The 25687-nt window shown below is 41.1% G+C and overlaps 1 protein-coding gene across 1 annotated transcript in view; it reads left to right on the top strand.

Moving 5' to 3' along the window:
• Positions 1-208: 208 nt before the first annotated feature.
• Positions 209-25687, top strand: part of NUP153 (nucleoporin 153) — a 45295-nt gene continuing 19816 nt past the window's right edge. The window contains 9 exon segments of the mRNA XM_063325852.1: positions 209-393; positions 395-466; positions 16204-16420; positions 18693-18941; positions 20224-20363; positions 20446-20574; positions 22401-22517; positions 22650-22694; positions 22793-22846. Of these exon segments, the coding sequence (XP_063181922.1) occupies positions 352-393; positions 395-466; positions 16204-16420; positions 18693-18941; positions 20224-20363; positions 20446-20574; positions 22401-22517; positions 22650-22694; positions 22793-22846 (1065 nt within the window). The 5' untranslated portion in view covers positions 209-351.

Raw genomic sequence — 25687 nt, 5'->3', positions numbered from 1 at the left:
AGAGAGAGAGGGAGGGGGGGAGGGGTGCGGCGGCTCGGCCGCGAGCGAGCTGAGCGGGCGGGCAGCGCGAGCGGGACTGGCCGGCGGGCGCCAGCCGGGAGCGGGCGGAGAGGGGACGTGAGAAGCAGCGCGCGCGCCCGCCCGCGAGAAAGAGGGAAAGAGCGCGAGCGAGCGAGCGCGCGCGCGGGGGGGGGTGGCGGCGGCGGCGCGGCGGGGAGGGGCAGGCCGCGGAGCCCCCGCTCCAGGCCGCGCCGCGCGTGGCGGGCGGGAGGGAGCGGCGAGGAGGCCGGGCCGGGCCCGGGACAGGCCGGACCCATCCCCGCGGGGGCAGCTGAAGGGCCGGATCCCAGCATGGCCTCGGGAGGCGGCGACGGTGGTGGCGGGGGGGGGGGTCGGCGGCGGGAAGATCCGGACCCGGCGGTACCACCTTGGCACCGCGAAGCCTCCCTATGCCCGGAGCAAGCAGGTGAGGCGCGGCGGCGGGAGGCTGCGGGTCACCCCCGGGCGGGCGGGAAGCCCTTTACTCGGTGCTCCCCCTCCTTCCTTTGGCGCCCCCTCAGCGGCGGGAGGCGGAGCCGCCCCTTCCCCCTCCCCCCCTCCACGTGCGAGGTTCTGGGCCGGGGTTTCCCGGTAGAACGGCCCGGGGGGGTTGGAAGGGTTTCCCGCCGGGGCCGTGGGGATTGTGGGATTTCCGGGAGCTCGCCCCGCTCCCGCCCCCGCCGGCAGTCCTGGGCCGCGGGGGGCTCCTCGCCTCCCTTTTGTCTCCCCTGCTCGGCAGGGAGCAAAGGCGGGAGGAGGAGGAGGCGGCAGGGAAGGGGTCGGTTCCCCTTCCCCCGCCGTGCGCCTCGCCGCCCCGCCGGTGGGGTGGGCCGGCTCCCTCGCCGCGGGGTGGTCGTTTTGTGGCTGGGCTGTCCCATCCCTTAAGGACCCCGGGGCCAGCACCAGAAAGAGCAATCTGTGCTGGCTGTCTGCATGCAGCCCTCTCGGGACCGCCCCCCCCCCCCGGTTAAATTGATGATGCTGGGTTGCCAAGTGTGAGTTACTCTTCGTATTTAAGTGCATCGCATCGAATATTTTGCTTTTCTTGACAAGTCTCAAATTGAAAGTGAGTTGGTGAGGGTGCTGTGTAAGTTTGGCATCTTCGATTGTTTGCTTTGTGTGTGGGGTTTTTTTTTGTTTGTTTTTTTTTTGTTTTTTTTTGTTTTTTTTTTGGTATGATGCTGCATGCAGAACCCTCAGGTCTGCGTCTGGTAGTTTCTTCAGTCGCTTGCCCGTGCCTAAATGTGCTGATGCAGTGCAAGCGAAATGTAATTCATAAGGCGTTTGTTCTCCTTCATATTGTAGGATAGAGTAGATGCGTGACAAAAAAAAAACCAAGCCAGTTTGTAAATTTCGACACAAAAATCCCATGCCGTTTACAGTGGCTGGAGGGAAAGAAGCAGAGATCTTTCCCAATTACTGTTTGCTAAAAAATTTCAAGGTGCCCAGAGACAGTGCTCTGGAAATGCCTTCCACGTGTATTTATGAACCTGAAGCTGACTGTTCAGCCAAAACCTGTACAATATTAAATTGGTAACATAAGCTAGGGGTTTGAATAGTATATGCAAAACTGAGGGAGTGTTACGCATGAGTTGTTGCTCAATTAGTTTTTATTATTTTGGAAGTGCTATGCTTAGTCTTTTATATAGCATACTGATCAGTAGTGTTGTCCTTGTATAGCTAGCACGGTGATGCTTCATACAAAGGATCACTGCACTTAGAGAGCAAATGTTGAAAGCTCTTATGCGAATGGTAGAATAATGTTGAAATTACCACATTGCTTGTGTTCATACTGTGTAGATAACTGAAACCTTACACGTGAATTTAAAATAATTAGTGTAGATGGTTTTCTGACTCCTCTATTGTCTGTTATCTCTGTGCGTTTTCCAGTAGGTTTATTTAAACAATGTGCCAAAGCAAACACGTGCTTGGGGATATCTGTGGGATTCTGCACAGAGAATGGATGCTGCAAATCATAGATCAAATTAACAGTAATATATTGGGGAAAAATTGTAATGATTAAAAAAGTAGGTGAACTGACAGATGTCAGGCATGTGCATTTGTCATAACGGATAGCTTTTTAACCCTCTGCAGCTCTCTAACTTGCATTACATAAAAAGATGAGCTCTGGGTAGATAGCTAACTTCAATTGGAATTAATTGACAGGTGTTCATGTTTTCCCTATAATGTCCACTCTGCAGAAGTATTCTGTGGTTTGGTGTTAATTATCTCTCAGTAATGAGTTAGGAAAGACATGAAAGTGCTTGGTACAATCCTGACATGAGGTTATACCTCTGATTCTGATCCCTCTCTCCCCTAACTATTATCAGTAAGTAGGTTCATAGAAGTATTTAAATAGAACTGTTCTAGGTGCTTGCAGTCAAAACTGAGGTCCTGAAAACACTCGGTCTCTTATCATCAAGCTCTGAAGGTGTCTAAGCGCTGTACCCAGTATAGCTAATAGCTTTAAAGATCCTAGGATATCAGATTTTTTTTTTTTTTCAATTTACATGAGAGGTGATTAACATGATGCCTGGCTCACGATTGTCTGCTTTCTGGATGTTGTTATTTTGCCACAGTCTCCTGGGGAGTTCAGTCAGGTGAGAATTCTCCAGTCACGCCCAATGTGTGCTGCAGAGTCAGTCTTCTATAAAGTACAGCAACAGCATTAGAAGACAGTTGGAAGAGGAGGTGCTGGTCCTGCTGCTGTTTAACGACTATTAGCTAAAGCATTTATCCAGAATGTGGTAGACCCTGCTTCAGATTCCTTTTTTTGCCTGGATGGATCAACCTACATCTTCCACTTTCCGCGCGAATATCCTAGTCTCCAAGCTGTGTGTTGTCTTCAGTTCTCCTGTCTGAAACTGTGTTACTATCCAGAAAAAGAATGCATGATTCACTTAGCCAGAAAGAGGATGTAGAAGAAGAAGATGCCCTCCAGGACTGGAGACATGCAGGCTCTGATCCTTGATTTCAGAAGTTACTTGGTTTATGTTAGATATTCCTTGGAGCAAACACGGAAAGCCTAATATTTCCTGCCCTTTTCTCCCCAAGTGCCTGATCATAACACTTTAAAGCCATGCTTCAATAGTTTTGTGTGTGTGTGTTTTTTTTTAAATCTAGAGCCTTTTTTTAAACCAGACTCAAATAGGAGAGGTGAACAGACGCTGTCTGGAAGAGAAGACTGATTTGCAGCTTGCATATTCTTTTGGAAGATGGAGGTATGGGTACAGATTCCCACACTAGTGAAGGAACTAAACCCTGGTATTTTCCCTTCTGAGCTACCATCCTGCCTTACAGAAAGCGCGCTGTCAGCAGCTATGTTATAAAACAAACTAACAAATAAAAAGTAGCAGCACTGCTAAGTAAAGATGGTGTAGACTCACCCATCATGAAGGTTTGTGGGTGGGAATCCACAGAAAGAAAAGAGCTTTTTTGTATCTCTAGGTTGGGCATCCCGGGATTAGAATTGAGGAGTCCCTGCCCATTGAAAGCCACAGTGCTTTCCTGGTGGCTCAACGTTGACAGGTCCACGCTGAATGTGTTGACTTTAGATTATGCTGAGCTTAGCACGCTACCTGTTTACTCAGCCATCTCTTGGTGAAATACCTAGCCTCCTTCTGTACTGTGTAAGGAGCTTAGGCACTTGGGTTAAAATTACAGCTTCGAGAGCTAAGCACATGCAAGTGAGGGAGTTGTTGTGGCCAGCATCTGGGTTTCATCTCCTGGATGCGGCCCCAGTGCTTCTAAATGCTGGTTTGTCCTAGTCATTTAGGTAGACTGATGATTGGAATTACTAGTGTGGATGTGTTAATGGATGAGTGTTTACATTGTTGACTTATTAAACAGCTTCTAGTATAGTACCTGTATGTTCCTATTGTTAATTTTATGTTTAGTTTTGCGCTTGCGTGTGCACGCATGTGCTGGTTTGGCCTGGAATAGTGGTCTTCTCATCCAGGTAACATAGATATTTCAAAGATTCTGAATGTGACTTATAGGAGAAGAGAGTAAAATAACTTTTTTTGTTATTTTTTATTTGATAATTAACCATTCAAATGAAAGTGTCAGAGAACTTTGACCTTCCTATACTTTTAAACTCATACAAGCAGGTTTAATCATGAGAAAAAACAATTATCTGAAAAGTCTTTATAACCTTCCCATAAACCTATATGTTTATGTTAAGCTTCCGCTTAGAGCTGTTTGATATAAGATATAATATTTGTAGATTGAAACTTCTGCTGGGGAGCGATACATTTTTGTTCTTTCTTACACGTGGACGTGCCTGTGCATATTTATAATGTAGATGTGCTACACTGATATACAAGGAAACAGTCCAAAGATGTTTTCCTTGATGAAACCAGCGTAAGTTTCTGCATGTTTGTAGTTGGTCTTGTGCTGATGTAGTTAGGATATTACCTGAAAGAGGGGACCAGAAGGCACATTGAAAGGCACATTTGCTGGTCCTGGTCATGAAAGCTCCTTTTGGATTGGTGAGTTTCACAAAGTCACTTGAGACATCAGGTAAGATTCTTCCCGGATGCAATAGCTACGGGATTGGGAACTTAAACTGTATGCAGCAATGCCTAAATCCTTACTTTGTCACCTGCTACTGTCTTGAAGGTAGGCCAATTGTAAACTATTTTTTGATGTATGCATGGGATTTTCTTGGTGGGCAGTGATTGCAGGCAGCAGGCAGAAGAAATCTTAAAAATCACCAGGTTTATTTTGGGAGGAAATTTTGAAACTCTCATGATAAAGAGTTCCTAGAGTATCATACTGAGTAATGTAAACTAGGTAATGTTTCATAAACCTAAAATGGGAAAATATTAATTAAAACCAATCTTTATTAAGAGTGTCTGTAAAGACCTTCACAAGTATAACTGTATTGGTTTAACTCCTGTAAATAGGATTGCACCTTGAAGCATGCTTAGGTGGTTGTATTTATACTTGTATGCGTTTCTGTGCTTGTTTTGGTTTAGTAGTAGGCTAGCACATTGAGCTAAAATGAATATATTTGAGGAAATGCTTCATGTGTATTTAAAAATTTGTTTTAAAAGAATGGGCTAGTAGTTAACATCAGAGGTTCTGTCTCTGTCCCAGCAATATGAAAATGTCTTAGCAAAACAGGTGTTTAAACGTGGTACTTGTCTTTCTACTGCTACTGTAAACAAAAACGTATGCTAGTTGGGAAGAACTTTTTAAAAGGAGATATTGACAGTTTTCTCTCGTTTAGGCTAACAGTACTGTCAGTGGTACAACAAATTGTAGAGGATGATTGCTATAGCATTTTATTAATATTTTGGGTTTTGTCTTTCAAAGTGTTGTCATGACAGCCTTGGAGGCTGTGAAGTATTGGAGAAAAACAATATTAGTGAGCGGTATCTTAGGAGAAGAAAAAAGCAGATGAAATAATTGACTGTGTTAGCTGGGACACTGCAAATTGCCTTTGGTTGCTGGCAGCACATCACTTCCTGAGAGTTATTTATTCCTCCAGTCAGTAATTAGAACCGGTTCGTGCTCCCCTGCCGCGGAGGAACTGAGCTGCTGCTGATTCTAAGGACTGTGAGAGGACAGAGTTCAAAATCTCTTTTGCATGCCTACGAAAATTTGAGCAGAGCTATTTCAGATCGGTGCAGGTGCGGGCTACCGTAGCATTGTGTAACAAATTCATAACACAGTGGGATGGCTGTCTCTGTGGGCAGCAGTGGGTGTTGTTTAGCTGGGCTTTAGCAAGGCCCTCAACGCGGTCTCCCGTGTTATTCCCGTAGTCCAGTTGGTGAAATACGGACTTGTCATGTGGTCTGTAAAGTGGTTCGAAAATTAGCGGGACCGTTGGTCTCAAAGGGTTGTGATCAGCAGTACAAAGTTCCAGTGGTAGCTGGTTGCTGATAGAGGCGCTCAGGGGTTGATATTTGGGCTGGTAATACTGTTACTTTTAATACTTTTACCAAAAACCTGGGATGAAGGAATGGCATGCATCCTCAGCAGGTTGCCAGATGATACCAGACTGGGGGAATGTCCACCCTATCGTATTATGAAGGATAGGGCTGCCATTGAGGCATCTTGACAGAAATGGGCTGCTAGGAACCTCTTAGTATTTGTCTTTATCAAACTTCAGGTCCTTCATCTGTGACAAAACAATCCCACGGACCTGCTGGACAGTAATCTGAACCTGAGTCAGCAGCATGCCCGTGAGGTGAAGAAGGCCAACTTCATACCGGGCGGTATTAGTAAGAATGTGGGAAGGATGTTGAGTGAGGTGGGTTTTCCCACTCTGTTCAGCACTTCTAGGCCTACATCTGGAGTGTTGTGTCAAATTTTGGCCTCTTCAATACAAAAATGTGTTGACATACTGGAGTGAGTCTAGTTGAGGGCCACCAAAATGATTAGGGGGCTGAGGCACGTGACTGAGAGAGCTGGATGTGTTCAGCTTAAGAAGAGCAAATACCTAACAAGAGTATAGAGAAGGTATAGTAAGGCTTTTCTGTCAATAGGAAAAGAGACAATGGACTCAAGTTGCAAAGATCGAAATTCCGATTTCATGTAACTGTGAGGATAGCCAACACGCTGGAAGAACCGCCCAGAGATGTCTCCGTCCCCGGAGGTGCTCAAAACCCAGGTTGACACAGCCATGGGTAACCTGCTGTTCTTGGCGCTTCTCTGAGCAGGAGGTTGTAATAGGTGACTTCTTTGTGTGTGTGCGGTTCTGTCAGTGCTGCTGTTGGACCACAGAGCAGGCACAGACATGTGGTTTCAGCGTAAATGCCAATGTTACTCGAAGCTGGTAATCCTTTTGTCAGTCTATCCTCTTAATTCTGTCTTCAGGGCTGTGATGCTTTTTGAGGGAAGAAATAATGCTTCCATCTCACTGTTGCATTTTATCTAGAGTAAATTGCAAGGTTGCCTTGAAGAAAAGAATAGCTGAGAGGCTTTTCTCTAGGGGTGCTGTTTCCCAGACCATTTTTTAAAATGTTCTGGTTTTTTAGTGGTAGGTCATGTGATATGGTTTTCCATTTTTCTGATGTTAAATTGGAAAAATTCTGGATTTTTTGCTTTTTAATGTTCTGTGTAATCAATCCAGTATTTATTATATAGCTATTGTACATCTATAATATGTTGGTGATATTTATGCAGTCATGAGAGAAGGGGGAGATGTTCCTCAGTATACGTTTCTTGGTATGTACTACTACCACGATATAATGAAAACTCTCCTCTGTGCTCTTTGTAACGTTCAGTATTAGTCCTCAACACCGAAGAATTATTAAGTGTCCACAATATTTTTTTTAATTAAGAATTCTAGCCATTAAGCAGATTTTTTTTATTACTTGTTAGGGTATTAAATTACTTATCTGTGTGGTTTCATGAGCTACCCTAAATTTGGCCATATTTCTTGTTTTCCCTTGTACAGATACCTTGTGCCAGGTATCTTCCCTTCTTGCCGCTACATTCCTTTATTATTTATTTTTTTATTTATTTTTATTTATAGTGCTGCTTAAAGGTCTTGACTTGCTTTGTCCTTATGCCTAAATGCTACAGGTATTATCTGCCTGTTACAGCTGTCTAATTGAAGGTACAATTTAAATGCACGTTTTAAGCCAAGGAGGTGTTAATTTTGCTGACAGTTGAGCCACTTGAAGGTAGTGGTATTCACAGCTATTTGTCACCACCTCTGGTGGGAGACTGTTATACCGCAGCTTTGTTGGTGGAAGGGACAGGGTAAGTACTCTCTAAACGCCTTTAAGCCAAGTCAGTTGGACCATCTTAAAATCGAGCGAAGGCAAGTATGAACTAGCTTGTTTGACTTTGCCTGAAGCAGAAGTAGTTTTGCAACTTGCTGATACAGTATTTGTCATTGTGGCTATTGTGGATTACTGTACAAAAATACTTATTAATTAAAAGATCTTGTCTATACGATGAGATTTGCTTTTCTTTGTTTTTGTTGGAAAGTTTGCAAATACATTCTCCTTCTTTTGACAAGAAAAGCCTTTAAATGTTTTTCCTTCCCTTTGTCTAGGAAACACACAGCACTAAAGCTTTCCTATCAGGGCAGTAATACTAATATTGCTGAGGGAGGAGTTTTCCTTTGAGTTTCTATAACTCATCTCATAATTGCATTTTGCATTTAATTACAGTGCCTTTGTGTGGGTTTGGCTTGGTTGTGACCACCATGGTTTTTTAAAGTAAGCATAAGCGCATCTTTATACTCACCTTTGCTGGGAAAAAATGTGTATGGCAGCACATGGGCACCAACATGCACTGAAGTCGTACAGCTACAGTTTTAGCACACACGCTAGCTTTGCAAATACCTGTGCCAGTAGAAAATTTTCTTTCTCCTTGCTGAAGTTGTTTATTATTGTCTCCATAGTTCAACTCTTGGAAGGAGTTGTGTGAGTGTGTCCTGGGGAACGCTGGCTGACTGTGGCTTTAGTTATGATTGTATTTTGAATCAGACTCTTTTTTTTTTTTTGAAGTAGGTGAGTCTCATGACTCCTTCCCCTGTTAGAGCTCAAGGTCTGGTGATCTCTGAGACTAAAGTAAACCAAGCAAAGAGTTAAACTGTTGAACTGGCGTTTTCTTTGAGACTGGATTACAGGTCTAGTGGGCACTGAAATATTTACGCTAACAAAATATTAAATTGGTGAGAGAAAACTATACCAGTATGCACAAGCCTGTAATACAGGTGCATTTGTAGTTCAAGTCATCCTGAGCTACGCAGATGTAAACAAGGTTTAAACTGCTTTAAATGTAACTGTATTAGGGAATTAACTGTGGTGCAACTAGATACTTGTTAAATTTAGCTATAATAGTGCACCTGTTCGAATGTCAGCCCGTAGTATTTGCTATTAAACTGACTTTACAGAGTTGTAGAATATATACAGATGTGTAGATGCCATTACCTTCAATCAAAAATAATCTCTGTGTGCAGTGGTCATTTTTCATGTTACTGGTAAGAGAACAGTGTTTGGAGATATTGGTTATATGTTTGTGAGATGCTCTGGGTTCTGTCAGTTGAGCTGTGATGAAAAAATACAGCCAGGAAGACGCTGCTGCCTCTTTGTGACTGAAGACTACACCCTGCAGCGGAGGTTAGCCTACCTCGGCTTTACGGTTTCAGAATATTACCTTAAAACACCAAAGAGTATAACTATAGCCACTGCTGCTGCAGCTAAAGCAGCTGTGCGCGGGAGTCAGTGTTTACGTTTCTCATAGGCACCGATTCTTACTTTTTTTTTTTTTTTTTTTTAAATCAAGTCAGGAAGTGTGTGCAGCAGCATTAAATGTGTCCTATTTAAAATGATTGAGATTCTGCTGGTTTAAATGAATTGTGAGCTTAACTTTTATAGGCTGCACATTGTCTGTGTATGACACTTAAAAAGTACGAAGGCTTTGAGTTTTGCTGGAATACCAGATCATCACAGAGAATAACTAAAGGTGATTCTTTGGTTACTTCATTTTAATTTACGTGTTCAAGACTGTGAATAAGATAACATTGAATGTGCAACAGGACTGACATGTATTTACAGTCTGTAGATCAGCATGGATAGAAAAGATATTTCAGAGGGATCGTGAGAGTATTTTGCTATCTTTAAACATTTAATTCCACTCTTCTTGTTTGAAGATTGTGATTTACTTTGGAGTGCCGCTCCAAAGTGGCAGGAATGAAATTTTGTAGCAGTAAGTACTTAATTTTGTGAAATATGCTTGAAGTTATCTATAAAGCCTTGTTTACACTAGAAAGCATTGGACAGCGGGATGGACGTTGGCAAGCTGTGGGTTGCCCTTGAATGGTATTTAACCATTGCTCAGGAATTGTTGCAGAATTTGGCCTGCCCTTGCTTCTGTTTTACATACATACAATCTATAGCACTACTATGTGCTATAGATTAGCCTGTGATACCATGTTTGTGAGTACTTTTAGGCAAAGTGGCACTGAAAATGTTTAGTTCATTGCTAGGAGTGTAGTATGTTATAGGAGGCAGCAAATTTGTAGTATGGGGTATGATACACCGAAGGCCTTTTTATGCAGAAAGTTCTTATTCGCCTTAAATGCAGGAGAGAGGAAGAGTTTTCCATTTCTATTATCAGTTAGGTTTGGTGATGCTGAAATACTGTAACAAATTGGGTCTTACTCTGGAGAGTATACCTGTAAATAAGACAGACAATTTTATGCCTAAACTGTGTCTTTAAATCCTAAATAAAAAAAAGTATGTTATCATGCTTTGCTAAATCTGATAACTTGCACTAATGGCCTTGGAAAGATCTGGTGCTGTGGAAAACGTATTTCTTGATCATTCTAATTTTGAAAACTTTAAACTTCTTGTCCGTGCAGTTATGTCAGTTTGTTATCCTGATGCCATGTGGTTTTTTAGCTATTGTACTTAAGTAAAAATAATCGGTTTTGACTATAGGGTTCCCTTATAGGAGAAGAAAAATAGTCTGAGTAGCACTACAATTTATGTAATTCTACATACTGTCTATGAAACTTAGCTGCAGGCACACTGCCTGAGTGCGGCAGTCTTTCAATAAAAAATACTAACTGTACTTAAAGAGTCCCTTCTTAGATTAAGAAAGAACTCCCTTAAAACTGCTTGCAAAGTTGTAAGTGAAAGTAGTCTCCTTAATCTTAAACTTTTTTGGTTTGGATGCTGATAGATTTCTGTCTCAAAAGTGTAACACTGAACGTGTGCTCAGTGATTTACGGCGCTGATCGCTGATGAGGATTAACTGGAGCCTAATGTAATGCTTCCTACAAGCAAGGAAGAAAGCTGCCTTGTGCTTCGTGTTCTCTTTTGTAATCTTGTCGCTGTATCAACTAAAGGTGTGGGCAAAACTTGAGATAAAACCATTCAGCATCGCAAGGATTTAACCTAGTAGGTTAGACACCGATTATTGGAGCATACGCTGGCTTTTTGCACTTAGATGGAAGTGATAATGATGGGTACAGATCTGCAAACAGTGCCAAGATGTAAAACAGCACCTGCATTTCCCAGGGATGTTTATTCTAAAGCTAACTAGACTAAGGAAAATAAGGCTCACTTCAAGCAATAAGAAGGAAATACACGGGCATCTGGAATCATAATCCCTTCTTCGTGATTTTTAGAAATAAATCTGAACTAGTTCACTTGCCTTAAATAAAACTGTTGTTTTTCAAATGTTACATAATTAATGACATTCTTGTAACATATTGTTCATATTAAGTCACAAGTTTTATTGTCTTTTTTCCTAAATGAAATATCAAGCTCTGCTGTCCTACGTTCAAACTGAAACCACTCCCTAAATAGCAAAAGCAGAGTTGGTTTATGCCAGTCTGAGTCTGTGCCGCTGCAAGAGACAATCATGTCGTGTTTCCATTTCTATCCCTGCTTTTTAATCAGCACCCGTGCAGCAACGTGGTGAGCTGGACCAGCGACCTGATGCCCCTGAAGGGGTAGTCCTCACTGTCACAGTCTATAGACAAATTTTTGGCTGGATCTATTTGATAGAGCCCTGATACAGTTAGTCACTTGGCTGCGCGTATGTGCTGGCGGCAGCACAGGGGAAGGGTGAGGTGGAGAGGAGACAGGGACAGTCTAATGGCAGTACGGACACAGAGAAGTTCTGTTTTTTCTGCCTCTCGTCCTGGCTGCCTGATCTTGCTCTCTCTCGGGCCAGTTCTGGTGCACTGAGCCAGTTGAACTCATTAGTCCAGCAGAGAAACATGTACTTTTTGCCAGATTAATGAATTCAGCTAGTACAGAGAGTAGCCTGCTACGCGCCAGAGCTGGCAAGAGGTAGCCGTGGGGGACAGAGAAGAGTACAAAAATGCCTTTTTGATGGTTGGAAGTGGTCTGATTGATCTCCACTGTCTCGGTGAACTTCACCATTAGGTGCAGGTTTTCTTTTTAAGGACTTTACGGTTTCATATGTTTTAATAACCTGAACTTTGAAATGGGAAGCAAAGAAATGTCTGAGAGGCCTGGAGGTAAAACCTTGATGCTCTTCAGAGGTGTGCATACAGTGAAGTGGAAATCAGCTCTTTTATCCAGTTGTGTACTTTGCATCTCTGGCAAATTCATGTTGGTGTGTGACCTTTATATAATTTATATATCTAATTTTTTTTAGTATGCCCTGTGTTGTATAGTGGGATTTACTTAAGCCTCTCAGACTGAAATAAACTCAATTACAAAAATAGATCTTTTCCAGTAATGCAGCATTGCTGAGAAGTCTTGCCAACACATTTCCCCCCGTGCTATGTGAAAGACCCTTAGGAGCTGGGAAAACTGTCCTATTCTGTAAATGTTTTTGGCCAAGAAATAGCCTGCTTCTAAGTTTGGAAGTCAAGCTGTGACCATAATCTATTGATTTTTCTTTCTTTGAATAAATGGTATTTTAAAGTAGTAAATTACAACACGTGTTTGTTTACTGGTTAGTATTTCTATCCACATATCTTTTGCTTAGAGTTGCATCTCAAGGCAATATGCCTTGAGTAACTGTAGTTACTGTTGCTGCGGTGTTTGTATACATAGACTTAGACATACCTAGCAGAGCTGCAGATACTTAGGATGATGCACAGAATTTGAAAAACTGTTGTAAATACCTATTCCTAAGCTACTGGATCTTTTCAGTGGAGTTTTGTTTTGTTTTGTTCTGCTTTCCTGTTGATGTTTTAGGATGAGAATGGAATATGAGTGCATTTAAGATGAGCAGACAACTATCGGTACTGACAGCAGCTCTGAAACTGCTGAAATCAGTCAGTTAAGGACTAAAACACATTCACTGGCTAAAACGCTGCTACATGCAGTCAGGATTGCCTTGTGGCATCTTCTGCCCTTTCACAACAGTAAGTTTGGTGCCTCTGTGGCATGTGGAAATGAGGAGTCACGAGTGTTAAAGCTGCCTGCCAGCGCTGCTTCCTCTGCTCCCAACCTAGAGTTGGGAACTATAAGAGTTTTTGTCAGTAGTGTGTTCGGTGTATCTGTAGTGAATGAAGGTGTTCAGGAAGGGACTGGTACGTAATTGTGGCATGGGGAGATTGGGATCTGAGCAGTCTGCACAGATTTTGCTGGAGGAAATAAGCCTGTTAGAGTTGTCTTGTGCCGTGTCTTCTGTATTTCACCTCTGAAGATCTGTTTGCATCAATGAAAAGCGTGGGTATCCTCATCAGCCTTCTGGAAGGATTAATGATGCCTGTGTGGGGAGATGGTAGCACCAGGGAACCTGGGATGGACAAGATACGGAGCTGGTGGTACAGGAGCAGTAGAGGGAGAGAGTTCTGCTGCTGGCCGCATGGGCTTGCGTTGCACATACAGGGAGAGGGAAAGAGTGTTCAAACACCTGTGCTGAAGCTAAAGAATTAGAAAACTGGAAGTTACTGTAAGATCACAGTGCAAGCTTTAAAGACAGTGTAAGGCATGACACTTTGCTGAAATGCCCTGGCAAGAATACAGCGTGTGCATGTTTAAAAGTGTAGTTGGTCAGTGGTACCTTAACTACCTGACTTGGACAGGACTCCAGCCACGGTGTTTTATTTATTGTCTTCCAGCTGTGATGGGCAGGTAGAAGATACTATGAGGAAACTTTCATTTTCTTGATCCCCATCCCCCTGGGTGAATGCATACCTGGAGTGTGGGGTTTACTTTAGGGGAGAGGTGTTTTTTCTTAGCAAGACCTCTGTTTGATGATGGCTCATTCATAATGCCTGTTCACAGTGCCTTTAATCAATATTTTCATTTTGCAGACAGAAAATGGAGGTGCATTTCTGCGTATTTTGCGTTTCCTTGCTTTGTCGCTAAGCCAGCTGTATTCGGGAGCGTAAAACTCTGCTTTTTGTCTTCCACTGTGCCAAAGCCAGATGGAGCGGGCTATTAGTACTTGCTACAGTAGGGCTGCGCTGAGTGAGTTCCAGCTCCTGGATTGGTTTGGGAAGTTGTTACCCTGTGTTACCCAGCTTAATCTGAAAGTGCTGATGATGTGGAGAATGCTGGCAAGGCTGCCATATGCAAGAAATGGTCAAACCAGTCTGATTTTAGATATGGATGGTAAAATGTCATCTTGGTTAATTATTAGTCTAGCTAGATTCTCCAGTTAATCATTTGGATTACAAATGATTGGGTGTTTACTCTTGATGCCTGTGACTTCTTCCATCTTGAGTCTCGGGTGGCTTTCAGTCCTGGGAGGATTTCTTTAGAAGCGAATCATACAGGCCTGTTTTATGGCCAATAATATTTATTCTCTGATGAAAAAACTCTCTAGCAATACTGAACGCAGTAGTGCTTAGCTTTTTGGAAAGAGCATTGCCTTGGATGCAGTTTGTGTCCTGACCATTTGCTTATTTTGGCAAATTTTAACTCCTGTGAGTTCCTGATATGCCTTTATTCATAGCAGCAAAATATTTGCCCCAAAAAAGGGGGACAGTGTGCACAGGGAAAGGTGGAAATGAGGTGCTGGGGACAGAGTAAGGACTGCCCCTTTGCTTGTACCGTGCACTGAACTGCTTGTGAACTCTGGTATTGCATGCGGTTAGTAGTTTTTGTTGGAAAGCTGAGGCTTGGTAATGATGTAGAATAGCAGCAACATCCTGAGCATGGTGTACTTGTGTGCATCTTAGTGTGGTAATTGTGATGGATGTGTTTATTACGCTGTATTCTGTCTGGTTTAAGCTGTCCCTGGATATTTATTCTGTCTTTGTGCAAGTAGAAGATTAAATTACAGATCATTACGAAAAATGCCAAATTGTAAATTAAGATGACTTTCTTTCTGTGAACAGACTTTTTGTCTTCTACCTTCCCTTCCTTCTCTTTCCCCGCCCCTCTCTTAACTCGAGATTCAAGAGTGTCTAATCTGTTTATAACTCCTGTAAGTTGGTGTTTGCATTATCGTGTATGAAGGACTTCAATAAGTGATACGGGCTTCTATTTTCATTTATGTGCTAATTTTTTAAAGAAAGTTGAATACAGCAGAGTTCTTGTTTCAGAATTGTTTACTAGACTGTAACTATTACATGTTCAAATAATATTCTCAATTTTCTACACCTGAGTGATAATTTTGACTAGAAAATTTTGTTGCCTAAACCTGGTACCTTGCCAGAGCCTTTGGTACATTTGTCAGCAGCTGACAATGGAGTTCAACAAAAGTCTGTTTAACTCCTGTTACTTTGCAGTTTCCAAAGTATTGAAATTGCTGAGTTAGCTTTCAGGTTGCCTTGCAGCTCGCAGAGTTTAGCAGCTGGTTCCGTGGCTGCAGTCAGCGTAAGAGGGATGGAGCTCCGTGCTGCAAGCGATCTGCTGCACAGGGTTGAGATTTGACAGGAAGGTGTGTTGAAATTTTGAGGTGCGTGGGATTGTGATTTGACAGGAAGGTGTGTTGAAATTTTGAGGGCATGATGGGGAACAAGTGACTGCGTAGAACAAAATGGTAAATAAATATTTCTTAAACTTAGAATGTAAGCATTGCAGATGATTGGTAAATGTCAAAAGGGAAATGGCTTTTATGCATTCAGTAATTGCAGAATATTAAGGTTTGGAGATCCAAAACTTTAATACACCGTGAAATGAAATTTGATCAAAATAAATATATTTAATAGTCCTGTAGTGAGATGTCCGTTATTCAACTATAGCTGTTTCTTCCAGGATTTCTTTCAGGATACCCTGACTGTTCAGAGCATAACAGTGGGGTTTTTGATGCACATTGTTATTGCAGTTCAGCATTAGAAAAAATAGAAATATTTCAGTTCACTGATTTTAGCAGCTATTATGGTCATCACTGTCACTGTAGATAATTGCTGAGCTTCTGCTTTTGATGGTTTTTCAAGTGAAGGTGTTTAGAGCAAGAGTCCTCAAAAAAAGTACATACATTGGGAGTTATTTAGAAATAGAATTTCCTGATGACCTTGTGACTTGACAAGACTCTGGTGAACTTTGGCTGAAATTTCAGAATTTTGAACATTGCCAAGGTCACTGGACGGTGCAGAAACGGATAGGTTAGTAGTAAATCAATGTTAGGTGAGTTTTTTGTCATGTGTGTCCCAGAAGTATAGAGATCCTATGTCAAGGATCAGCCCCCTCTGTCTTTTTCTTGTACGGAATATTTGCTATCTAATGTCTGTCTTCAAGGTCTGTGTAAGGTTGCATCCCAGCAATGCTGTTGACTGTGTTTTGGTAATTAACAAGTGTTTTTTCTTTTAAGCAGGGAATCATTAGCAGAGTTACAGAATCAGTGAAAAACATTGTACCGGGATGGTTACAGAAGTATTTCAATAGAAGTGAAGATGAATGTGTAGATACAAATGAATCTACAAACCAGGAAGAGAGTCCAGTAAACTATCACCATGATTATGCAAATGAAGATACCACAGTGATTGATGGGAGAGTCACGCCTGAATCAGCAAGAATTAATTTAGAAGGTATGTGAAAAATTGTTTAGTTTTCTGGCCATCTGTATTTATTCACAGATTTCTAGTTTTGAATCTGAATTTCTAAGGGAAGCTGGAAGAAGCGTTTTGACAGAATTAAAAAAAAAAAAGAAAAAAAAAAAAGAAAAAAAACCCCAAAAAACCAACAAATCCCATAACCAAAAGACACCCCCCTCCCAAAACAAAATCAAAATGCCCCCCTCCCCCCTACCCCAACCAAACAAGAACTCCCCCAATAACTGTTTGTGAAACTGTCTTAGCTTTAAACTGTAAACATAATTGTGAAAAATACTGGAGGTTGTCTTACAGCTCTTGGAAGTCATCAGTTAACTTCAGGTAGTCAATTAGCCAGGTGCAAAATATTGATAATATTAATTTGCAAATGTGCTGGGTTATGCTTTCCTTTTAAAAGGTCTGGAATGAAAGTCTAACTAATTGCCTAAGGTAATAAAAACATTCATTTGTTTTGTTGTCCTCAAAACAAAAGACCAGATGCTGGAATGCCAGAGGAAAATTCCTTCTCATGTCCTGATTATTTTTTTTTTCCCCTTTGGGCTTCTTCAATCAATTTATAGTTTAATGGAGAACTGGGGAACTTTAGTTTATGATGTTATTCTTCTTGAAATATTTGGTAACATTAAGGTGTGTGCATGGCTAGTGTGGGGTCTTTGAAAACCTATTTGGACCCTTGTCAGAGAAGTTTGCAACCCCTTACTTAACTGTATAAAAGGTGAATCTGTGTTCTATATCTGTGCCTCTCACTGTTTCTGTTGTTCTCCCCTGTAAATTTACATATGCTCTCATTTGAGTTTCTTTTAAAGTAGCAGGTTTGCGGAACTTAATTTTTAATAAAGAGAGAAGTTTTGTCTGAGCAGACGTACGTAACCATCTGTGTGGAAAGTCATTTGCTTGTGTTCTTGGCAGAATGAAAAGTAATGAGCAAATACCTTTGTCACCAATGTCATCTAATTGTAAATAAGGAGCTTTATTGCTTTCTGTGTAGCTGTAGCTTGAGAATCAGTTTGGATAAAGGAATAGAGAAGGTCTTCATGAATGAGGAACACATGTTGGCTTTCCTGAAGAACTGTGTGAAAGGACCTTTCAGTAAGAACAGCTGCACAGCAAACTTTCTAGCTCCAAGAAATCGGGAGCAGATGGGCACCCTAGAACCTTTAGTAGCTTGTGTTGCAGTCTGTGGCTATTGCAGACAATCTTTCTTGCTATAGCTAATAATAATTTTTTATTATTATTATTACTATCACAATTTTAGAAAGCCTGTTTCTTCAGCTCTGAGGTACCTATGTGCTATAGCCTATATTCCTTTGCTTGCCTGGACTTCAGCTTGATAACCGTTTTCTTTATCAAGAGAGTTCTGAAAATCTACCAGTGCTTTGGAGAACTAATTACTAGTACTGCAGTGGTTATGAAGATTGAACTAGCTAGTTTAATCTTCAGTGCAAATATCAAGAAGATAGTGACTCAAAATCATGTTCGTACACGGAATCCCCGGGAGAGACTATGGACTTATGTGGTTATCAGGCAAGGTACCCATTAATAGCTGTTCTGTTTGTGTGGCAAGTTGGAGCTGTGAGACCACCTCTTGCAGGACACTGGCAATGTTTGCAGACCCTTTGGTTCAAAAGGAAGAAATGCCCATTTTGCAACTGAGGCTACGATGCTTACTTGTCCTTTGTGCCAAAATCTCAAAAGTTAATGGATAGGAAATAATGTTTTGCCTATAACATGACCTGATATGGTAGAATTTGGGAGGGGGGGACACGACACCAAAACAGACAAAACCCCCCAAAATCTCTGCAAATACACATTTTTCATGTTATGTATTCATTTTACCATAATTTTTGATAGAAGATTATATAAACTGCAGAGTTGTCTGTAACTTGCCATGTAATCTCAAATTTTGGAAAGCTTATTGCAAGCCTTATCTACAGAAGACAGAATTTATAGATGTTTGATTTAGTGAAAGAGACAGTGTTAGAGCACTTGAGCATGGGGGTGAGAATTTGGTGTTCTAAAACCTCATAGTTAACTACTTCTTAATGCGACATTAATACGTAGTATTGCAAGCAGTGTTGCTGTTGTAATGAGTTAGATGAAACCCTATCTGGGTGAGGAAGAAGTTAAATTCGGCTTCTCTATTTTTGTGCTTAGAACTTGGCAATAGCCTGAGTGTTGATAGAAAACAGGTTTTGGCTTCTGTGAGCTTGCCTATTGGAAAGCTAATTGTCTCCCTGTTCTTGTTTAGAACCATCCACGAGTAGGTCTGCATTGAACTTCTCAGATGTGTTAACAAGGCCCTCTCTTCATCGGAGCCATTTGAACTGTACCATGTTGGATTCCACCGTACCACATTGTCAGCCCTCTACGTCATCTTCACTTGGCATTGGCAGTCCTGGACTGTCTCTTGTAAAAGAAATAAAAGATTCTACCTCTCAGCATGATGATGATAACATCTCAACAACCAGTGGCTTCTCCTCTAGAGCATCTGATAAAGGTAACTTTCATGTTGTCTAATTGATTTTTTTTCGATAACATGAAGTACTTTGATGCTTGAATATTCCACATTATCTTAGTAAATAAAGTAGGTGAATGTCAGCTTTGGATCTTAGAATTAAATTTCATTTTAGTATTTTAGAAGTATATAATCCTGTCACCTTTTTTGATATAACTGTGCTTTGGAATACATTTATGAGACCCTGATGTTACAAAGATTTGCTGGTGATAAACATACTTTTAGCTATAGGTTATCTGTAAATCTTGACCTGGGATAGTAGAAACTGAAGATGACTCGCTGTAGCTTGACAGCTAGGTTGAGAAGGAAGAGTGACTCAGAATATCTAACTGACAGCTAGTTAAATGTGAATAAATACAGGCAACAAATAAAAACAGAAAATGTTTTCCTGTGTTTTCACCAGGAGTCAATAAAGGAACTATTTTGACTGAACAAGTTTTGGGCTCATTTTTGGGCCTTTCTTGGTAGAAGGCAGCAGTTGTTAATACTGCCATGTCTTTTGCTGAATCCAGTAAGGAATGTACACCATTTTAAAGTAAAAAAAATAAATAAATAAACATCATATTGATGCAGATGGGGACCTAGGTGATCTCACCGAGAAAGGGCAAACAGAAGGTTTGCGTCTTTTTCTAGTCCCTCATATAATCAGAGATGGAGGCGTGCTCAGCAAGTTCTCTGGAGAACATATTTTTACAATTCAGAATGGCTATTGCCAGGGTTTGCAATATAACCTGACTTTTAACTAGAGTTTTCTGGTGTGTCTCCATAAAACATACATGGAGAATGGGTCATAAACTCTCTTAGTTCAGCCTTTGGGGAATTTTTCAGGTTTAAAACCTGTGCAATTTTGACCTATGCTGGCTTCCAGCCCTTTGCTGGTATAGGAAAAGCTTTGTATCATTATAGATGCACTGGTGTTTATGCAGTTCCATTTTATTTTACCATGAAAGAAGAAAAAATAAAATTGCTCTTCATTGAAAGCACACTAACTTGTTGTGCATGCTTTGGAAAGATTACAGAAAGGTAATGCATTTGCAGTTCTGTGAACAGATTTCAAGTTCGGGGTTGATACTTGTTTTTCATACCATATGTGAAATTAATCTGTTTGAAGAACTCTAGAGTGCTGGAGAAATGAGTGTTAGGGGACTTTCTCATTCTGTGAGACTTATTTTTTTGGTATTAACTCTGGAGTTAGCGTGATCTTTAATGTTGAAGTTCCCTATGTACACAAGCCATTTACATATGGTGTGTGTCATTTTGGCAGATATCACAGTTTCAAAAAATACTTCAGCACCACTGCTCTGGTCCACAGAGGCTGAAAGATCTCATTCCCTCTCGCAGCATCCTGCAACTAGCTCTAAAAAACCTGCATTCAATTTATCTGCTTTTGGATCTCCCTCTCCTGTAAGTACTGCACAGTATGAATTTTAATCAATTTGAATGTGTAGCCATTTTACTAACCACTTATCATAATACCTTTCTGTAGTCACTTGGAAACACTTCTGTCTTTAAGACAAGCCAGCTTGGGGATTCTCCATTTTACCCTGGAAAGACCACTTATGGCGGTGCAGCTGCAGCAGCAAGGGAGACGAAAGCGCGAATTGCTCCTTATCAGGTATGAGAACAGTAGTGCAATGTGAGGGGAAAATGTAATTGAAATACAGAAGGGGTAGCACTGCCAAAAGAGCTATGAGCAGGGAGCTGAAAATGTGGCAACAGTTCCTATTTTGCCCTCTCAGCCAACAACAGTAGAAAAGAACAATTTCTGTTTAAATTCTTTTTTAACAGTTTATGTAGAAATACTTGTCATAATGCAGAAGAATGACAGTAGCATCCTAGATTCTGGCTAGTTGTTTGTACTTGGGATTTCCTCTGTTGTCAAGTCCTTCAAAAAATTCAATTTTTCTGCTATTCCTTGCCTCCTCTTGACTGTATTATGTCAAAATAACATGAATAAAAACAATGATGGCATAACTTCGAAAATTTGTATTTATAGTAGCAAAAGCTACCTGCCTGATGCTTGTCTGTAGATCTTACATGAGCATGTCTACACTCATGCTATGAATATATTGTATAAAATGGTGCACGCTTTACTATAGTACTATCTAAAAGGCAACTTTGCTGATCCTTTGCTCTTCTGTTACCTAGAGGGAGGCATGCAGTCCTAAATGCAATCTCAAGATAAACAATAAAATGCTTTCTATTTTAATATCATTCAGATAGCTCTTGAAAAGAGTTACTTGCCCCTAAGAGTTCTTCATGTTCTAAAATGAACCAGCAAATGAAAAATGCTGACAACTCTCAGTAGCTAGAGTTGAATCTAAAAGGCAGTCAATAAAATCTGGTTTGGTTGGAATGTGTTTAAATTAAAATGACCTTTAATAAAAAAAAATAAAAATCAAAAGTCAGAAGGAACTTTATTTAAGGCACTGGAAATGAGAGTTTGCACCTATTCTGTCAGTCCATTTCTACCATGGAACAAGGGGAGCTACAAGTTCCTGAATTAGGGGAAGCATTGAAAACTTGTGGTTTGTTCTGACTTGGCATTAAATCAAACTTCAGAACACTCAAAACTTCCTGTAAGCTAAGAGCCCTCTTTGGTCAGCTATTTTTATTTTTTACAAAATAAATGTGGATTATACTGAAAAAGGAACCAAAATACTAGGCTTTTGAAGGAGAGACTAGCTTGTTTGTTGCTGCATGCTGTGGATTACAGTGAGTATTGCTTGTGTTTTTTACATGCTATATGCTCTGCTTCCTGTCTTCACATGGCAGCGTGGTAAGCGTGATGTGGTTACGTGAGGGGTTTAACAAAATAGAAAAAAAAGTCACACTGAAAGAAGTTTATTTGAATTATATTCAAGGTCATGTAGTGCAAATAAAACAGTTTAATTTTTCAGTGTAATATGCTTAGACCAGTTACAGTTCAAATCAGATCTTTTTAAGCAGAGTAAAAAAAAATCTGCAGTCAACTGTAATCTTGTGGGAAGGGAGGAAATGAGAGAAGTAAAACTAGAAATTCCTGATGATGATGGTATACGTTGGTTTTAAGATGGTACGCTTACACCATCATGAAACTCTGAAATCTGTTTTGCTACTGAAGGTACTTTCTGCAGCACAAGCCTTTGCTTCAGTTCTGTCTTCCTGATTACTGCTTCAGACACTCTACAGGCCTAACATCTTCCCTTTTATGACCTTTTACACTTCAGAGTTTCTTTTGTTACTTTATCCCGTGTACAAGATGTGTGGGGCCCCACTTAAACTTCTATTAAGTCAGCAGAGTATATCTTCTTCTTCATGGCTTGAATGCCCAGTGCATGCATTTTACACTGTCATGACGAGAGTACTGGTTATATCATCAGTGTGTAGCCATAGGGCACAAAATACATGCATGTTTAAATCAAAATCAAGCATCCAACATTTGCAATGCTAATTTTTCAGCCCCCAGTAAGAAGACAAATGAAAGCTAAACAAGCAAGTGTGCAATCCTATGGTGTGACAAGTTCCACAGCGCGACGCATCTTGCAGTCATTGGAGAAGATGTCAAGTCCTTTGGCGGTAAATGGCACTCTTTCTAATCTGTTTTATTTCGTGTGTTTGAAAAACATAGTAAATGTGCCAGTGTAGGATGAAGATCTTCCTTATGTAGTCTCCAGTTTGACTTTTATTTTTGCACTGTTTTTTCAACAGGATGCTAAAAGGATTCCGTCTTCTGTTTCTAGTCCAGTGTCTTCTGTAAGTTGATCACAAAACCCCTACCTTTTTCTGGGATGAAATCCTCTCTTAGGAAAAAAAATCATCCTCTAATATTTAGGCTTTTTTTCCCCCCTTAGCCTGTGGACAGGAGCGTGCTGAATATTACTAGCTTCCAATCCAGACGAAAACAGGTAAGAACCAGTAACATCTTAAGCTGAGATAGATAACTTTCTATGCTTTATACCTATTAGAAGAAGTGTCACAAACCTCAATGCAGCATACGTGTGAATTCAAGTTAATATTAGCATCATGTGAATTGTGGCTGCCTTGGCTGTGTGGAAATTGCTGAAAATATCTTTTCTACCCACACTAGATGAAGGACTGTGACGATTACTCAGGTTAAGAATTATATTATCTTTATGTGGTGGTGTCTTCATATGTCAATCAAGAACAACAACTCTAGAACACACAAAGTAGTTTTATCTTGTTCCGCAACTTGGGGTTAAGTTGCACGTTAATCTTTCTGTTTAAGAAAGCTTTCTCTTGCAGAAATGATCAGAAATAGGACCATTTTGATTGAGTTATAGTACAGACCGCATGCAGATTTCCATGTTCATTTTAAGCAGAAAAAGAATACTTATGTTTTTTATTACTGCTAAAAGTAACGAGAAGGAAAATTGTTAAATGCTGTCACTTCTGTAACCTTATGTTCCTAAATTCCTGTTTGGAGGTAGCACTGAATTGGTGATAATGCTGTGGTAAATCATTATTTCCTTCATATTTGTTAAAAAAATTAAAACTAGTAATGTTCTTTAAAATAATTTTAATTTGGGCTATCAGTGAGTTTATTAAATTGTAAAACCCGCAGATCAGGCAACCAAAGGAATAAAAATGTGGTTTTTCTTCCATGCAAACTTTTCATCTGCTGCTTTAATGAGAAAATAGAATGTTTCGAGAAGTTTCTATGCTAATCCCTTAATTGGAAATATAATTAATTTTACAGTCAATTCAGAGTTTACAAACATCTTGGATTTCCTGTACCATCTTTTGCCATATGCTAAATTACAAGAATGTTGAAAAGTAGAGCATATAATTCCTTTACCATAAATATTATCCAAATAATTGAAAACAAAGCTGGTATGGATTCTCAGTTAAATTGTGGAACTACACCTGTGATGAGGCATTAAGAAAGATCTACCAGATTTGCAGTGCTGAGCCTGACGTCAGTCAGAAAGCGAATGTTGCACACAGCTGTCGCTGGGTAAAAAGTAGAGAAATTGTCTATTCATAATACTAGAATTCATAAAGTTTGGCAGGGGAGGATAGCCCTTGATGAGAAGGGAAGGAGAGGGTTGTGTGTGCCAAGGAGAGGGTTGTGTGTTTTCCTGCTAAAGCCAAATGTATGTTTGACAGAACAGTTGAGCACTGAGACAAAACTTTTGCAGGTATTTTTTGTTGTACTTTTCTTGTTTCAAGGATCTACCAGACAGAATAGCTCTTAGTGTATTAAATATCTAACTGGATGACTTATTTTTTTCATTGTATGTTCCTGTCTAACTGATTTGATACCCTTCTACGATAGGGTCACCTGCCTAGTGGGTGAAGGGAAGGCGGCGGATGTAGTTTTCTAGATTTTAGTAAGGCTTTTGATACTGTCCGTCGCAGCATCCTTCTGGACAGCTTGTCCAGCTGTAGAATGAGCAGGTACATGGTGTGCTGGGTGAATAACTGACTGAACAGCAGGACACAAAGGGTTGTAGTTAATGGGGCTACATCTAGCTGGTGACCAGTCACCAGCGGTGTTCCTCAGGGATCGATTCTAGGGCCAGTCCTATTCAATATTTTTATCAATGATCTGGATGCAGGAGTTGAATGTAGCATTAGCAAGTTTGCTGATGATACAAAACTGGGAGGTGCTGTTGACTCTCTCAAGGGACAAGAGGCCTTGCACAGAGATCTAGATAAATTGGAGCATTGGGCAATAATCAATGGCATGAAATTGTACAAGAACAAATGCCAGATATTCATCAATGACATAGACAGTGGGATCAAGTGCACCCTCAGCAGATTTGCAGACAACACCAAGTTGAGTGGTGTGGTTGACAGGCCTGAGGGACAGGATGCCGTACAGGGGGACCTGAACAAGCTCAAGAAGTGGGCCCATGTAAACCTCATGAGGTTCAACAAAGCCAAGTACAAGGTCCTGCAGCTGGGTCAAGGCAACCCGCGGTATCAGTACAGGCTGGGTGGATGAAGGGGTTGAGAGCAGCTCTGCGGAGAAGGACTTGGGTGTACTGGTGGATAAAAACCTGGACATGAGCCAGCAATGTACGCTCACAGCCCAGAAAGCCAACCATATTTTGAGTTGTGTAACAAGAAAAGTGGCCAGCAGGTTGAGGGAGGTGATTCTGCCCCCCTACTCTCTCTGGTGAGACCCCACCTGAAGTTCTGTGTCCAGCCTCTGGAGCCCCCAGCTCAAGAAAGATAGAGGCCTGGTGGAGCGGCTCCAGAGGAGGGGACACGAAGATGATCAGAGGGATGGAGCACCTCTCCTGTGAAGACAGGCTGAGGGAGGTGGGGTTGTTCAGCCGGGAGAAGAGAAGGTGGGGAGACCTTATAGTGGCCTTCCAGTATCTGAAGGGGATAGCTGGAAGAGGGACAAGAAAGCTGGAGAGGGACTTTTTACAAGCTGTGGATGGCTCATCCCTGGAAGAGTGTTCAAGGCCGGGCTGGATGGGGGTTTGAGCAACCTGGTCAAGTGGGAGGTGTCTCTGCCCATGGCAGGGAGGTTGGAACTACATGATCTTTATGGTCGCTTCCAACCTAAACCATTCTATGATTCTTTACTGAGAGGGTGGTCAAACACTGGAACAGACTTTCTAGAGAGGTGGTCGATGCTCCAAGCCTGTCAGTGTTTAAGAGGCATTTGGACAACGCCCTTAATACCATGCTTTATCTTTTGGTCAGCCCTGAAGTGGTCAGGCAGTTGGACTAGAAGATTGTTGTAGGTCCCTTCCAACTCAATTATTCTA

This window comes from Chroicocephalus ridibundus, chromosome 2 (assembly GCF_963924245.1).
Source record: "Chroicocephalus ridibundus chromosome 2, bChrRid1.1, whole genome shotgun sequence".
NCBI classification, from domain to species: domain Eukaryota; kingdom Metazoa; phylum Chordata; class Aves; order Charadriiformes; family Laridae; genus Chroicocephalus; species Chroicocephalus ridibundus.
This window is presented reverse-complemented; position numbering and strand designations above follow the sequence as displayed.